Genomic DNA, 15,235 nt, shown 5'->3' on the forward strand with positions numbered 1-15,235 from the left:
TAAAGAGTTTACACTTAAATTTTAGAAACAACACACGAATAGATATGAAGGAACTTGGAAGATGAGACAAAAGTGAGACAAAGTAATAAGACCATGTGTTTTTTCATATATATTGTCTGCACATCAGTATGTTTCCAGTAGTTGTTAAATAGGAACAGTGTTTTTCCCTCTGAAATTATTATTTTTATAATCTACTTTTTCATTTTGTTGGAAAATCTGTAAAGGGAGATTGCAGGTTTCAGAGACTGGGAGAGATTAGAAAGACAACCAGGGGCACAAACAGGAGGGGCGAAGTAATGTGTTAGGGTTAGGTGTAGAGAATTCCTCTCAATTACAACTCAGTCTTCCCTCTGTCATCATAACGCACAAATAACCAAAATGTGTGTGGATGTCTGAATCTAACCAAAATCAGAATTTAGGCTGGACTTTTTTGCATATGAGGAATTGGATCATCATTCTGTTTTTGGCTTTATCAAGGAAAGGAAAGGAAATCAGGAGGCATTCCAAGAGACGGTTGTCACTTGTAACAGAGATAAAGTGAGGCCAGCATGTATGTTCATGTTGTTCAACATAGTCATTCCTTTGTTTTTTTATTAATGTGTTGATAGAAGAGTTACTTGAACACTTGGCAATTCTAACTTAACCACTTTTCTACTGGGTAGAATAAAGTATTCATCACTATACAGGCTAATGTTATGACTACTGTATATACATTTCTTTTTCATTTCATCATGTGTCCATTATGAGTAAAAGACCTTATTAGTGTCATATCTTCATATTCTTGATTAAATCCATTATTAACAGTTCTGGCTGGTTTGTCATAAGTCCATTCACTTGGCAATGTAGTGCTGCCGTCTGTGGTTCTTGAGTTGATCCTGAACTTTTTACAGCACTGATGAATCTGTTTCAATATTCCACAAAGCATATTGATAAGAAAACACTTTTAGTCAAACACACTAATGCTTAGAGAACATTTACCTAATTTAAGAATGCTGGCTTCCCAAGAGTTATTTCTGGACTATGTATAATTTCCCATGAACACCACAGAATGAAGTGTGCAAAATTATTTACTGCAACTAATAGCTTTTATACATGACAAAAAGCTATTCTTCATGGTAATATTGAAAACAGTCATTGATTTGGGTGGGGGGGTCAATGAAATTAATTAATTTAAATTCAATTAAAACAATATGCTAAATACTGTAATCCTAAATATTTCATCCTTTAAACCTGTATTCTTATCTTTACACTATGTGTTCCTTTAATAGGATCAGTTTATCCAAGCAGTATTTAAGGGGCTGTGTCTTTTTCATGTTTTGCTCCAGCAATTGGTTCCTTTGGTGTTTTGGCAATTAACATACTGGCCAGAATAATAGCTTGTTCTTCCAGGACAGACAGAGAGACAAAATGGGAGCGAGGATATCTGAATAAGAATAAAAAAGACTAGCTTTAGGAGACTGGGTGGTACTGGAATGCAACGGGTTTCACCCTGAGACTTCATATCTGTGTCATACACAGGTCAGCAACAGCACAATCATAAGTACATATATTTGCCTGGCATGAAATACAACATTTACCATTCAGTAAAGAAACAACTTTTTAAAGTTTCAAATGCTTTCTCCAGTTCACTGTTCTTCTGTCTTAATTCTAATATCATGAATTACTCCAGTCAATGATACTGTCTTTAAAATGAGGAGTGTAGTGTCTAAATTAGCTCTTTTAAAACTTAAAGCTCCTTTATAACTTCAGCATAGATTTCTGAGTAAAAGCGATATTTTGGTGGGTTACGGCTGTTAACCACTGTACTTCAGAACTGAGCATAGATTTTTCTGCTATTGCTATTCATCTTGGTAGAAAGTGTTGCTATGAGGTGGCTTCATGGCAACAATAGTCAACTGAAAACAAAACACACACACCACACACAACTGTGTACAGTCACAATTAGATCAAACCAATGACTTTTTTACAGCAGTTATTTCTCTCTCTGCTCCCACTGGGCACATCTACATGAGATGTTTACTGTTGACTAATTAACTACACAGTAAACGTCTTGGTGTCTACACATGAGCCCCCCTTATGGCACATGAAACTAAACCTCTGCAGCACGGTAGTCTTGTAAAATACAAGTACTACCTTCTGTGCAGGGTTTTTTGTGTGTGTGCAGCAGCACATGTATAGATGCTGCACTGGGGCACAGGGTGCTTCAGTGTGGGGCTAGCTGGCAGGCTCTAGGGCATCCTGCACCCCAGGCAGCTGCTCAGTAGCACATGGAGATGGAGGGAGCAGCTGCTCTCCCCCCACCCCATCTCCATATGCTGCAAAGGGTCGGGGGTGCTGGCTGGGGCACAGGGGGTCTCAGTACAGGGGCTGCCTGCCTGCTAGTCCTGCACTGAAGCACCCTGTGCCCCAGCCAGCATCTACACATGCACTGCTGCACACAAAAAAACTCCAGAGCAAATAAGTAATATGAGAGAGAGTTGCTGGCATAAGGGTGTTTTACATTTGGAACTTACTACCTTTTTGCCCAAAGCAGTCCGTTTGTTTACTTTCAAGGTTTGCTGCAAAACCTTTTGTTTTATCTATGTTGTTTGCAGAGAGAAATCATTTAGGTCCTACAAAGACCCCTTCTTTTTTTCTGGTACGAAGTTTAGTCATTGAAAGAAGTTTGAAAAGAGAGGTATGGGACATGCAGAAGAGGTGTACAATCAGGGAGGATCATTAGGTGTCTGGACTCTTTCAGGTCAGGCACAAGACCAGTACAACCCCACTCCATGTTTTTTTCCCTTCAAAGACTGACGTTGTTAACTGTATTCTTTAGTGAGATCTCATGACTGCAAAAGAAATGTGAACAGAGAAGAGAGAAGCAGGATTAAAATGGGAGTTTTCTGCCTCACTGGTGAGAGCTGTACCTGGCAGGTAAAGCTCTCTGAGGAACAATGATCAGGGCCAAGACTATGATTGTTCCCTTGTACATAGCACGGAGACAAGTGTTTTAGGGAAGGTTGCTACAATAGGATATGAGAAGATTTAAAGAGAGGGAACAGAATTGAAAGAGGTATATGGACAAGGAAAGCAGAGGGGTTGTGTAGCTAGTGCATGAGTAAGGTCTTCAGTCTTGGGAGCATGGAATAGAAGAAAGGCTTAGGAACTGGGGCTGTGTGTAGATGAAATGAGAGAGGTGTGTGCACAACACTTTCAAGTGGGCTAAATGCTTTTGCACCACTTTAATGGTGGTGGTGTTTGCACACCTTGGCAGAGTATTGCACATTAATTCCAGCCACTGCAGGAAATTTGGTGGCATAATGCGCTTTAAATGACTTGGGGCACAGTCTGCTGTCCCTACAGCTGAAGAGCAAAGCACCAGGCTCTATGCAGCTCAGGGGCTCTGCAGGAAGCCATGCAGGCAGCCTGGAAGCAGCCTGGGAAAGCTGCAGTGCTCCCTGGGACCTCCCAAGCTGGGTGCCTGCAGGTGGGTGCCTCCTGCAGGCGGGGGGCGCAGTGCTGCTGCCACAGAGGGAAACACCAGACCCTCTGCAGCCCAGGGAGCACTCGCCCACCGGCAGCTCGCTCTCCTTTCCCCACCAGAGAGACAGGTAAGTCACTGGGGTGTGCGCATGACATGGGGTTTAATTAGCCCCACATTGAAGTGGTGTTTTTTAAAACCCACCGCTTCAATTTAGGGCCCCTGTTTCATCTACACATGCCCTGGGACCCTCACAGTGCCAACTAGTGACTGAAAATTTCTGTAACCTATGGAAGAACTGAGGAATGAAGGGCAAGGATGTCTGGATTTTGTTTTGTTTTGATTTTAAATATACTGGAAGAAGAGTCACAATTAGTCAGGCCAGTGGATCAGTTGCCAGCACACCAATGCAGCCAACTGGTGGAGCACAGAAAGAAAAAAGTCAGGCCCAGACACTTGGCATCGGCTGGGATAAATGGAACATATTTTATGAAGCGTCAATATACCATGCTATGAACCAGCAAGCAAGTACACTAGCTGAAGAATTCCATTAAAGCCAGAACTCTACTGAAGTTTCAATTACTTTCCAAAATGGGATCAGAGAAACACAGAATATTTGGTAGCAACCAACAAATGATTTCCTATTTTTCAGCAAGCTTGGAAGGAACATACCATACTGTTCTCCTAGGTAATCTGCCCTGCTACAACTTCTACTTTTCTTTGAAAGCCTCACACAGATCTGCACTGTCATGGGCAGGGAGTCTGGGTTTTAATTGTGACCCTTTAGGTGATAGAGGTTAAGGAATGCCTTTATACCTGCTCACACATGTGCTCCTGGTTCAAACGTACTCTCCTTTTTCCACCAGAAGTACCCCAGACTATAGAAGTGTTGTGATATTTACCCTCTAAATAATTACTTACAAGGAAACCTATTATAATCATGGTGACGCTAATGCTGTATCCAAGAAGAAGCAGCCACATCCAAATATTTTTATCTGATCTGCTATCATGACATGTAGGCCCTGAAATAAAGAGATGAACAGTTAAATTATCTAAAAAGCAAAAAATTGTTTGCTGTTTATTAGTCAGATGTATTTTTTATCTGAGGGATTAGAGGGTATTGGACAATTAGCCTACCTGCTTTTCCATTTACATTCATCACCCCTCTTTCACTATTTTTTTTTCAGGCTAAGAAGATGAGTCTTTCCTGGGGGAATCGCAGACTCATTTTACTGAGTTATGAAGAGTTTCACTTCAAAACTGAAATGTATGTATCTGATAAAGCTTATTAATAAAAGGGACAGAAAACTAACAGGTCTTAGTTCATTAGTTGTGGGAACTCTGAACATCTCTTGTTACTTGCAACAAACTACTATCCTAAAGAAGACATCCAGTTTACATGGCAACTGACACTTCATTAAAGTTCAAGCAATTTCTTTCTTAAGAAATAAATGTAATCTAATGATGCTGTGAAATTCAGGAGGCTTAATCTCACCACTCATCAGAAGTTGCTGTGGCTTCGATAAGTTGCAGTTGAAGTGTCTGCTGGGTATAATTGGTAATCAAGTATTTGGATGATGCCTAGCATCATCTAGCCTTTTTTCCAGGCAGATTTGTCTGGCAAGTCCAGATGGGTGAAGGACCACTCACCACGTAAGAGAGTGTTTTTCAACCAGTGAGTCATGCTCTCACAGGAGGGTTGTGAGTAACTGAAAATCTTACTGTAATCTGCCACCCAGAAATTCTTATTTATCACATATCTTTAAACTCTCAAGTTCAACCTCCTGAAACACAAAAAACAGACTTATTGGGTGTGTTCAGGTGAGCATGCACGTATGTTTCCCCGGGAACAAATAGCAGCTGTACATAGTTGTATCTCTGTTGCTTGTCCCTGGGGAATGCCTGTGTATGTGTGCTCTGGCCCACGGCAAGTTGCCCCAGGTGGGGTAGAGAAGGCTGGGGCTGGCACCTGACCTGGCCCCAGCAGCCTGTCCTGAGGGCCTCCTGGGGCTCCTGCAGCAGCGATCCAGCATGGAGAGCCTAGCCAACAGCTGGAGCATGGCTCTGGCTGGCCAGGCTCCAGTTTTGGGCAGCACACACTGCTGCCACGTGCTCTGTCCTGCTTTTTTCAGAAGCAGGAATTTTGACACCGGGATCTCCAGCAGCCTTGAAGATCTCCAGCAGCCTCCACAGGGATCTCCTAGTGTCAAAACAAACCTGCTGCACTGCAAATTAGCAGTGAAGCAAACACCTGTGTGTTCAGCGCGTGCGGTTTGTAGTGCCACAGATGAGTCTGCCGCACCACAAACCCATTTGAGGTGCTGCAAACTGCATGTAGTGTATGTGCATCTGTTTGCCGCACTGCTAATTTGCATCACAGCAAGTTTTTCTGAGACTAAGAGACTCTGGTGTTAAAAAAAGAAAAGTCACCAAAAAAAGCTAGGCTCCAAGGGACTGAATCACACCCACTGCTGCCTCAGGAGGCCCCCAGGATGCCAAGTAAGGCTGATGGAGCCAAGACAGATGCTGGCCCCAGCTTTCTCTACCCGACCTGGGACAATTTGCCCTGCACCAATTCCACATGCAGGGGCATGTGCAGCAACCAAAAGCAGTAGCACAAATTTGTGCCACTGCTCTTTTTGCCTCAGCAACCGCACATCCCTGCACGTGGGGATACACCCATCCTGGCTGTCATCAATATATGTTTTAGAGTAAATGCAAGTATATTTAAGGCAAGTGACAAAGTTTCATTTTTGAATAAACAGTTACTGGTCTGACATGGGTGAGATGCCCTGTTCTAAGAGAACAAATTGCTTGCCTGGAGGCTTTTTGAACTACAGTTAAGCCAGATTAGATACAGAAAATGCAAAACAAAGAAAGAAATGTTTCCTGTGGTAGAAGAGAAAATAGCATTACTATTCCACATAACTCTACATACTGCAGATTGTCTTCTCCCTCCCCCGTCCTGGTTCTGAATTTTTGAGTTGCGAGAGAAAAACATTTAGATGATTTCTATGTACCCAAATACATTTCTGAGACTCACAATGCTCCTTACCATGTACTGTCAGCTTGGTGCCTTTTCCACATTTATTCTGTGGTGGTGGTGGATCAGTTAGTGTCACATCACAGAAATACATGTTACTATCATCCAGCTGAACATTGTTCAGTTTTAAGATTGAAAACCTTTTGGTTGTTTCCTTTGTAATTTGCACCTGTGATTTTTGAAAATGAGAGATGCCTGGGCTTGGTTTGAGGCCTGGCCGATTGCAGTCTGGGCCTTTTCTCCAATAAACCTCTGTGTCAACTGTAGTTTTAGCTGGGTAGTCAAATTCACACAATATCAAAACTGTTGAATCAAGAGAGACGTTGATGTCCTGAGGATATTGTATGACTGAAAGTTCTGATCCACTGCTCACTGTAAGACAATAACGAAGTGGGTGCATAATAGTAAAAAGTTACATTCTTTACATTGGTGTACAAAGAAACCACACTTGCCTGTTTTTAAGATTATGGGCCAGGTTAGAATCCGAGTCAGCTCAATAAATGTGTGTGATAAAACCCCAAAGGTACAGAAGAGTTTTGATCATGAAAATGTGTGGTGAAATTTTGAACCAAAGGTAGTTTGATAAATTGTGTCCCTCAATGTGTTAACTGCTCTGTTTGTCCTCTTTGAGAGATTCAATCCACCTTCCCCACTCTCAGAAGCATCCCCATCTTTTCCTCCCCCTTGTCCTATCCATTGTATTTAAAGTGCATTTAAATGACTTTACTCCCTTCTATTTAGCATCCCTGCTCTCTGCAGTGCATTCATAGCGTCTGACAAAGTAGGCTATCACCTACTAAAACTTACGTATTTCTGAACAAGTTAGTCTGTAGGGTGCCACCCTGCTCTACTTTCTGCCTTAATAATTAATGTATACCATTGTCTTAATACATATAGTTATATGAAACTATGTCCTTATTTGTTGATGGCCAGATTCTGCCATCCTTGCTAATGCAGAGTACAACTGGGAAACAAGAAAACATGATGATGGTTATAGTAATTAGCATTACATTTTCTCATACATTGCAGTGGTATTGTGGTGCCTTTTTGTTTTATTAATAACAATTTCTATATTTCAATGAAATGGCAATTCGGACTTACAACAACAAACATGTAGCTATGATCTAGGCAATAGAAGCAGTAGCTTTTATCAGTGTTCATCTTGAATAGCTCACAGCATTGCATCCCAGATTTTTTAGTTTTTAGGCCTCTTAAATCAATATGCAATGAAGGCTTATACTCTGAGGGATACTTGCAATCAGTTTTATTGTGCATAGGCCTGCATGACTACACAACATGTCTGGGTATGCCAGACGTGATTATATACTACCTCTGGGACAACCAAAAAAGCCAAGAATATGAATTCAAATAAGATAATTTATTTTAATAACACAGTTTTCTACTTTAAGAAACTTCTTTGGTATCAAGCAGTGCAATACATCTAGAAACAGTACACTACAGGATATCTTCAGATTCCATTTGCCTAGGAAAATCTCTAGGTACAAGAAAAAAAAATCAGCATAGCAGATTGTGCTACCTTCATTTTCTTCAGCAATGTAGGTGCAGTGTTATATATCATATATTGGATATATTGGAAATAGATAGAAACCACCATGCTTGCGCATTCCTGGAGTTGTAGAAAGCCCTACTGGACTATCTTGTTAGTGTAGTTTAGAGCAGTCTTCTGGTGCTGTAACTGTTCTGAGTACTGAAATGACTCCTCAGCTTCCAAAATGATCAGAAGCAAAGTAGCAAGTTACCTATGCTATTTTCTCCATTTCAGATGTTTAATTGTACTCCTTTGAAGTTGAGCATCTAAGCGTATGTGTTTTGAAATAGTACTGAGATGTATTTTGTGGAGGCGTTTTGCATTTGCATCCTGTAAATGTACATCCTTCATTTGCTTTGGAATGGAATGCAATTGTCCTTTAGATTTATATCTGAAGTTATATATTCAGTGTAAAAAAGAATAAAACTGGACAAATCCCATATTTCTTAACTGTAATGGAAGGATGATTTTGAAGAATGTAGCAGAACAAATTATAATGGCTGACTTATTTTTTTAAGATTAGTGGTAGTTGTTTGCAAATGGTAAACTTATTTGAAGTACTAGTCACCTGAATACATTTTTATACCAAGAAATAATTTCATAGTTGGTAGGGTCAGAAGGGACCTAAGCAGATCATCAAGTCCGACCCCCTGCTGGGGTCAAATGATCCCAGCTAGGTGGCTGTCTAGCCTCCTTTTGAAGACCCCCAGGGTAGGGGCGAGCACCACTTTCCTTGGAAGTTGGTTCCAGCTCCTAGCCGCCCTGACTGTGAAGTAGTGCCTCCTGATATCTAGCCTGAACCTACTATCAGTCAACTTATGGCCATTGTTCCTTGTTACCCCTGGTAGTGCTTGGGGGAACAGGGACTCTGCCTTTGCCTGCTGGTCCCCCTTGGCAAGTTTATAGGCAGCCACCAGATCCCCTCTCAGCCTTCTTTTGTGGAGGCTGAACAGGTTCAGGTCCCTTAGCCTCTCCTCGTAGGGCCTGCCCTGCTGCCCCCTGATCATGGGAATGGCCCTCCTCTGGACCCTCTTGATGCTATCCACATCCCTCCTGAAGCGTGACGCCCAGAACTGGATGCAGTACTCCAACTGCAGCCTGACCAATGTCACATAGAGGGGGAGGATCACTTCCTTGGACCTGCTCGTGATGTATCTATGGATGCATGACAAGGTGCGGTTAGCCTTACTGACCGCATCCCCACATTGGCAGCCCATGTTCATGTTGGAGTCAATAGCGACTCCAAGATCCTTTTCTGCCTCTGTGCTGAAAAGTAGTATTTATTCACCAAGGCGCACCCGGGGGTTACAAGAAATAATGGCCACAAGCTAGCAGAGAGCAGATTTAGATTGGACATTAGGAAGAACTTCTTCAGAGTTAGAGTGGCCAGGGTCTGGAATGGGCTCCCAAGGGAGGTGGTGCTCTCCCCTACCCTGGGGGTCTTCAAGAGGAGGTTAGATGAGTATCTAGCTGGGGTCATCTAGAAACACCTTGCACTTGTCTGTATTGAAACCCATCCTATTCTCATCCACCCACCTCTGTAACCTGTCCAGATCTAGTTGTACCCTGTCCCTCTCTTCTAGTGTGCTCACTTCTCCCACACGTTGGTGTCATCTGCGAACTTGGATAAGGTGCTTTTCATGCCCTTTTCCAAATTGCCGATGAAGATATTGAACAGTGCGGGCCCGAGGACCGAACCCTGGGGAACCCACTGCCCACATCTCTCCAGATGGATAATGACCCATCCACCACCACTCTCTGGGTGTGGCCCTCCAGCCAATTTGTGACCCATCTGACTGTAGGCATCGACACCACAGACACCTAATTTTTTAATGAGGATAGAGTGAGAGACCGTGTCAAAGGTCTTCCTAAAGTCCAGAAAGACTACATCCACCGTGACACCTGCATCCAAGGCTTTTGTGACCTGGTCATAGAAGGCCACCAGGTTGGTCTGACAGGACCTGCCTCTAATGAACCCATGTTGATTGCCCCTAAGCATACACTCCCCTGCTAGCCCCTTGCAGATGTGCTCCTGGATAATTTTATCAAAGAGCTTCCCCAAGACCGAGGTAAGACTAATGGGCCTATAGTTTCCTGGGTCATCTTTCCTCCCTTTTTTGAATATGGGGACCACATTGGCCCTTTTCCAGTCATCTGGCACCTCACCAGAGCACCACGAGTGCTCGTAAAGCTGTGTCAGGGGTCCATCAAAGACCTCTGCCAACTCCCTAAGCACTCTGGGGTGGAGATCATCAGGACCTGCTGATTTGAACATGTCTAGTTCCTCTACAAGTTCCCTGACTAGGTCCTCACTGACCCCGGGCCTGGCTGCACCTCCCCTGGGTCCGTCCGGAATCCCAGTGTGGGGGATGTCCCTGTCCCTCCTCAGAAAAATGGAAGCAAAGAATCTGTTAAAGAGATTAGCTTTGTCATCTGGTGCTACCACCAGATTACCAAGCATGTCCTGCAGCAGTCCCACATTACTTGGTACCTTCTTTTTACCCCCATGTACCCTTCCAAATACACGTCTGGAATTGCTATCTACTGTGTTACCTTTGAAAGAGACTCCATTCTCCTCTTGAAGTCCAACATTTTAAAACAAAAATAAAATTCTAGCTGATCATTCACAATGCCTCACCTTGCCCATGAATTTAAATAAAAAACATGCTATGTGCAAAAAATAAATGCATAACATTTTAATGATATTCCAGTTTACTAACCTATTTCAAATTAATTCACTTAGAAAAATAGGTCATTTGGTGAATGTCCAAACTGTTTACTAGCAATAGTGAACTGTGAAAATTCATGCTGTACTTTTTGATCATGCACTGAAACAGGGGTAGGCAAACCCCAGTGCAGGTGCCAGAGCCTGGCATGCAAAGGCATTTTGCTTGGCATGTGTGCCATGGGGCAGACAACAGTGAAGGGGCTGTGTTGCCATAACAAGCATTGTGGCTCCCCCATTGTCTGTCTCTGGCACACTAGCCTCTTACAAGTTAAGGTTGCAGGTGTTTTTGGCATTCTGCCTAAAAACGTTGTTGACCACTACACTAAAACATACAAGAGAAATATAGCAGTTGTTTGAAGGCTACAAAAAAGTGGTTTAATTACCTAACACATATCAAATAACACACTTCAGGTGGATTTACTAATATTAGTCCTTTATTTTTACTGCATTTTAAATTAATTCTTTTTATATCATTACCTTTTTAGGCTACCTTTCTTTTATATTATAATACATTCCATAAAACAACAAGTAAATGGTAGCAATAATGGTAAAGAAAATGTATTTTAATTTAAGAGTCAACAAATGACACTTTCATTTTACTTTTATTACTTGTCTTAAGGTTTAATGCTGCCTTTCTAATCAATTTCAAGCATGAAAAAAATCAGACAAAAATCTTACCTGAGAAGTGAATAGAATAAGGTATTGTCATTAATATGACAAGCCTCATCATTTTCTTGAGATTCCTAATTTTTAGGATTTAAAACCTCAGTTTAAGCACTTAATGCTGTAGTTGCCAGCAATTTGTGCAGGAAAAATAAAGCTCTCTTAAGAACTTAATTTCCCCTTGTATAGAGGGAGGTTCTTCGTGGTTTACTATCTGATCGTGTTCCATCCTTCTGTGTGTGTTGCAGTTACCTTTGTGTTTCACAAAATAAAAGTTGAATTTCGTCAGGGCTTATTTTTCTACTTTAAAAAAAGGATTAAATAGAGAAATAAAGAGTTGTAATCATGTTTGAGGTGAGCCCTCTAGCTTTCTATCCTGAGCTACTCTAAAATTATATCCCCCCTCCCACAACAGTGTACTCAATGGTAAGCAGGATCTTTAAGAAGAAGCAGAAGCTCCAGAGGATGTTTATCCAAATAGAAAATAAACAGAGAACAGAAGTATAAAACAGCCATGGGGACTAACCAGGAACTGCACCCACTAGTCTCCATCTCGGAAGTCCTTCGTTTTGTTCAATTTTTGCCTAATTAGACAACAAAAATGTGTTACTCAAATGCTTCAAGGGGTTTCTTTTCTTTTTTTTGCTAAAATGATGGCACCTCTGGCACGACCACATCTACTCATCCTGGTGCTGAACCTAGGAACGTCAGCACCAGGCAGATACTCCTTTAATAACTATTAAAATAATAAATTTTACACTAGAAGGAACCATTGAACCATTCAGTCCAGTCTGACCTACTGCATGCCATAACCTTTAACATTTTACCCAGCTAAGTTGTTGCTTCACAGAACCAGTAAGTGGACTAAAGCATGACCTGCCTTAGCTAAATTGTATTTTCCAGAAAAAGGTGCATCTGAATAGATGGAGAGTGTATTGCTTACCTTGTTACAGTGACTAATCATCCTCATGTTTACAAATTAGTGCCTTATTTCTAGTTTGAATTTGACAGGCTACAGCTCTTAGCTGTTGATCCTTTTTATGCCTTTCTCCACTAAAGAGTCACTTAATATCTTGTCTTTTCTCCCTAGTCAGGACACCTCAGTCTTCTTTTTGATCACTTAGACTGATTTCCTTAAATCTCATACTGTAGGACATTTTCTCCAGCTCCTGAATCTTTGAGTGGTGCTCTTTTGCATCTTCTCTTGCTTTTCAATATCCGTTTTAAAAACAGAAACATCTGACAAGATGCAATTTCAGTACGTGTACCACCATTCTTGTACACAGAAATAAAACTGTCTCCCTACTCTTAGTCATTTCTCTCCTCTTCAGATGTCAATGGTTCACATTAGTTCTTTTGACACAGCATTACACAGAAGCTCACGTCCACAGAACCCATAAGAACTTTTCAAGATCACTGATTTCCAGAATACAGTCTTCATTTTATAGGTATGGCCTGCATTTCTTGCTTTTAGGTATAGACATTTTCAGCTTGGTCTACTAAAAGTTATTTTGTTTGAGCTGAGATTATCTTGTGACCCAATTTGCTCTGTATGACTGCCTTGTCCATACTATTTTATCATTTTTTCTGTCATCCACAAATTTTATCAGCAATGATTATATATTCACTTGTATTACTGAGGAAAACCTTGGATAATGTTAGGGCTAGTATGAGTTCATGGAGATTCCCTACTAGAAACAATCTCATTTGATTGTTAATCCCCATTAAGAATTGTTTGCAATGTGTGAGTTAGTTCTTAACCTATATTTTCTGTGTGCTATATTGCTACTGTATTGTGTGCATTTTAATCAATGTAATTCATTTGTTTATTAATTTATTTTAGTTATTTAAAGGATGCATCTCAGAATAAATGTTTGTGGCATGTCTAAACTAGCATTTACAGTCATGTCTAGTTTAAATTTATTAATTAACACTCCAAATGAAAGAGGAACAAAAATGTTATTCTTGACATAATCCAAGTGGCCCTCCGGATGAACATGAAGACAGGGGACAGAACAAGGTCTGGGTCTAAGAAACTAAGGGAAGAAAATTTCAAAAATCAAAAAGAAAAAGTACTTGTCAAACTATCTAGCTTAGAGTTTTATAAAGAATGCACTTCCTTCTCAAGAAAACAAGTCTGAGTTATTTTTTGTTAAAATGTCTTAGCACGTGCATGAAACAGGTAGCAATGATATTTGATAATGTTCAATTTAAAGAGAAAAACAAAACACATGGAAGTAAGACACTTTTCTAACCACCTTTTATCAGATATGCCCAAATAGCAAGCTAATTTGAGTTATAACATTTTTAGCAGGTATAATAAAAGCTCTTGAAGAGGCAGATTTAAATAAAGAAAATATCACTCAGAGAAATCTGATTAAAGTCAAAAGCTTATGAGTTAATGCAACCATCTTGAATTTACAAATACATATAGGCAAGCATTTAAATTAAGGCATAAGAAACAGAATCTTTCTGAAAATTCTCTTAACAGAAAGCAACAAAAATACTATATCCTATCTGACTCACTAGTTATAAAATATACTTTCATTTTAGATCAACTCAAATTTTACTCATTTTAAAATAATTTTAAACATTTCTTGTAAAGTACATTCAAATTAGGAACCCTAGTGGAGAAATATGAGGTCACATTTTAAGCAGTAAATTCATTTAAGATAGCTCAGAAGACTCAAAGGAATGATAATGAATACCTTAGCAATACATATATGTATACCAAAGGAATCATATATGTATACCTTATGTAACTGTTATGAAAAGTCAGTATTAAAATCTGCTTTAAGACTGAAAAGTTCAAAAAATATGTAAAACCTCTCTTAGGAGTGGCTGAGAAAAAAAGAGATCCCCAACTTGTTCTCAGAAACAATGGCAGAAGGGTATTATCCATTGTGTGAAAAATCCTCCCACAACTTTGAAGCCTTGCTTTAGGAATGCATTAACATTTGTATCAGGGGTGTACTTGGTAGCCATGTTGGTCTGAGACAAAAAGACATACAAAAAACTAGAACTCTTGGTTCCAAAATAATACCTTTTATTAAACCAACTGGAAACTGGCAAGAAAATTGTCCTTTTCTTGCAAGCTTTCGGAATCAAATTCTCTTCGTCAGGCTCTGGGAAAAGTGTAGATGGCAGAAGATGGTAAAAAGTCCCCATAGGTCGGAAATAAACTTCATTTTTGCACAGAGGGAGCTGGAGATGGAAGTCTGTCCCTCTGGGTCCATGAGTGTCTTTGTGAGCTGTGTTGAGTAGCTCTTTGATGTGTTGATCAGGTAGAATTCCTTCCCTGAAGGTGTCAGATGGTAGGTAGGGAGACAAAATAAAACTTTCTTGTTGTTCTGCAATGAAGTTTAAACTCCAAAATCGGCTGAAATTCGGCATCTTCCATGTTTCAGGGGTGTACTTGGTAGCCGTGTTGGTCTGAGACAAAAAGACATACAAAAAACTAGAACTCTTGGTTCCAAAATGATACCTTTTATTAGACCAACTGGAAAATGGCAATAAAATTGTCCTTTTCTGCAAGCTTTCAGGAATCAAAGTCCCTTCATCAGGCTCTGGGAGAAGCGTAGATGGTTTTTTGTATGTCTTTTTAACATTTGTACGTGACTTTAAGCATGTGCTTAAACCCAGTTCTTTTCTACCAAGCATGGCGAGAAGGAACTGAAGTCCCCTTGAAGTCAATTAGATTATAGCATATGCTTAAATGCTTTGCTGATGAAAAGTGAAATTAGTCATGTATTTAAAAGGTAAGCATTTACTTAAACACTTCACTAAATC

General features: G+C 40.5%; 1 protein-coding gene across 1 annotated transcript; it reads right to left on the reverse strand.

Annotated features, from left to right (window-relative positions):
• Window positions 1–255: 255 nt before the first annotated feature.
• Window positions 256–11,570, reverse strand: LOC102367798. Its single transcript, XM_006031319.1, has 4 exons — window positions 11,462–11,570; window positions 6,519–6,878; window positions 4,385–4,485; window positions 256–901 (listed from the first exon to the last, which is right to left on the reverse strand). The coding sequence occupies exons 1-4, from the start codon at window positions 11,511–11,513 to the stop codon at window positions 722–724; spliced, it is 693 nt and encodes a 230-aa protein (XP_006031381.1). The 5' UTR covers window positions 11,514–11,570; the 3' UTR covers window positions 256–721.
• Between the last annotated feature and the right edge of the window lie 3,665 nt (window positions 11,571–15,235).

This window comes from Alligator sinensis, unplaced genomic scaffold (genome assembly GCF_000455745.1).
Source record: "Alligator sinensis unplaced genomic scaffold, ASM45574v1 scaffold956_1, whole genome shotgun sequence".
Taxonomy (NCBI): Eukaryota; Metazoa; Chordata; order Crocodylia; family Alligatoridae; genus Alligator; species Alligator sinensis.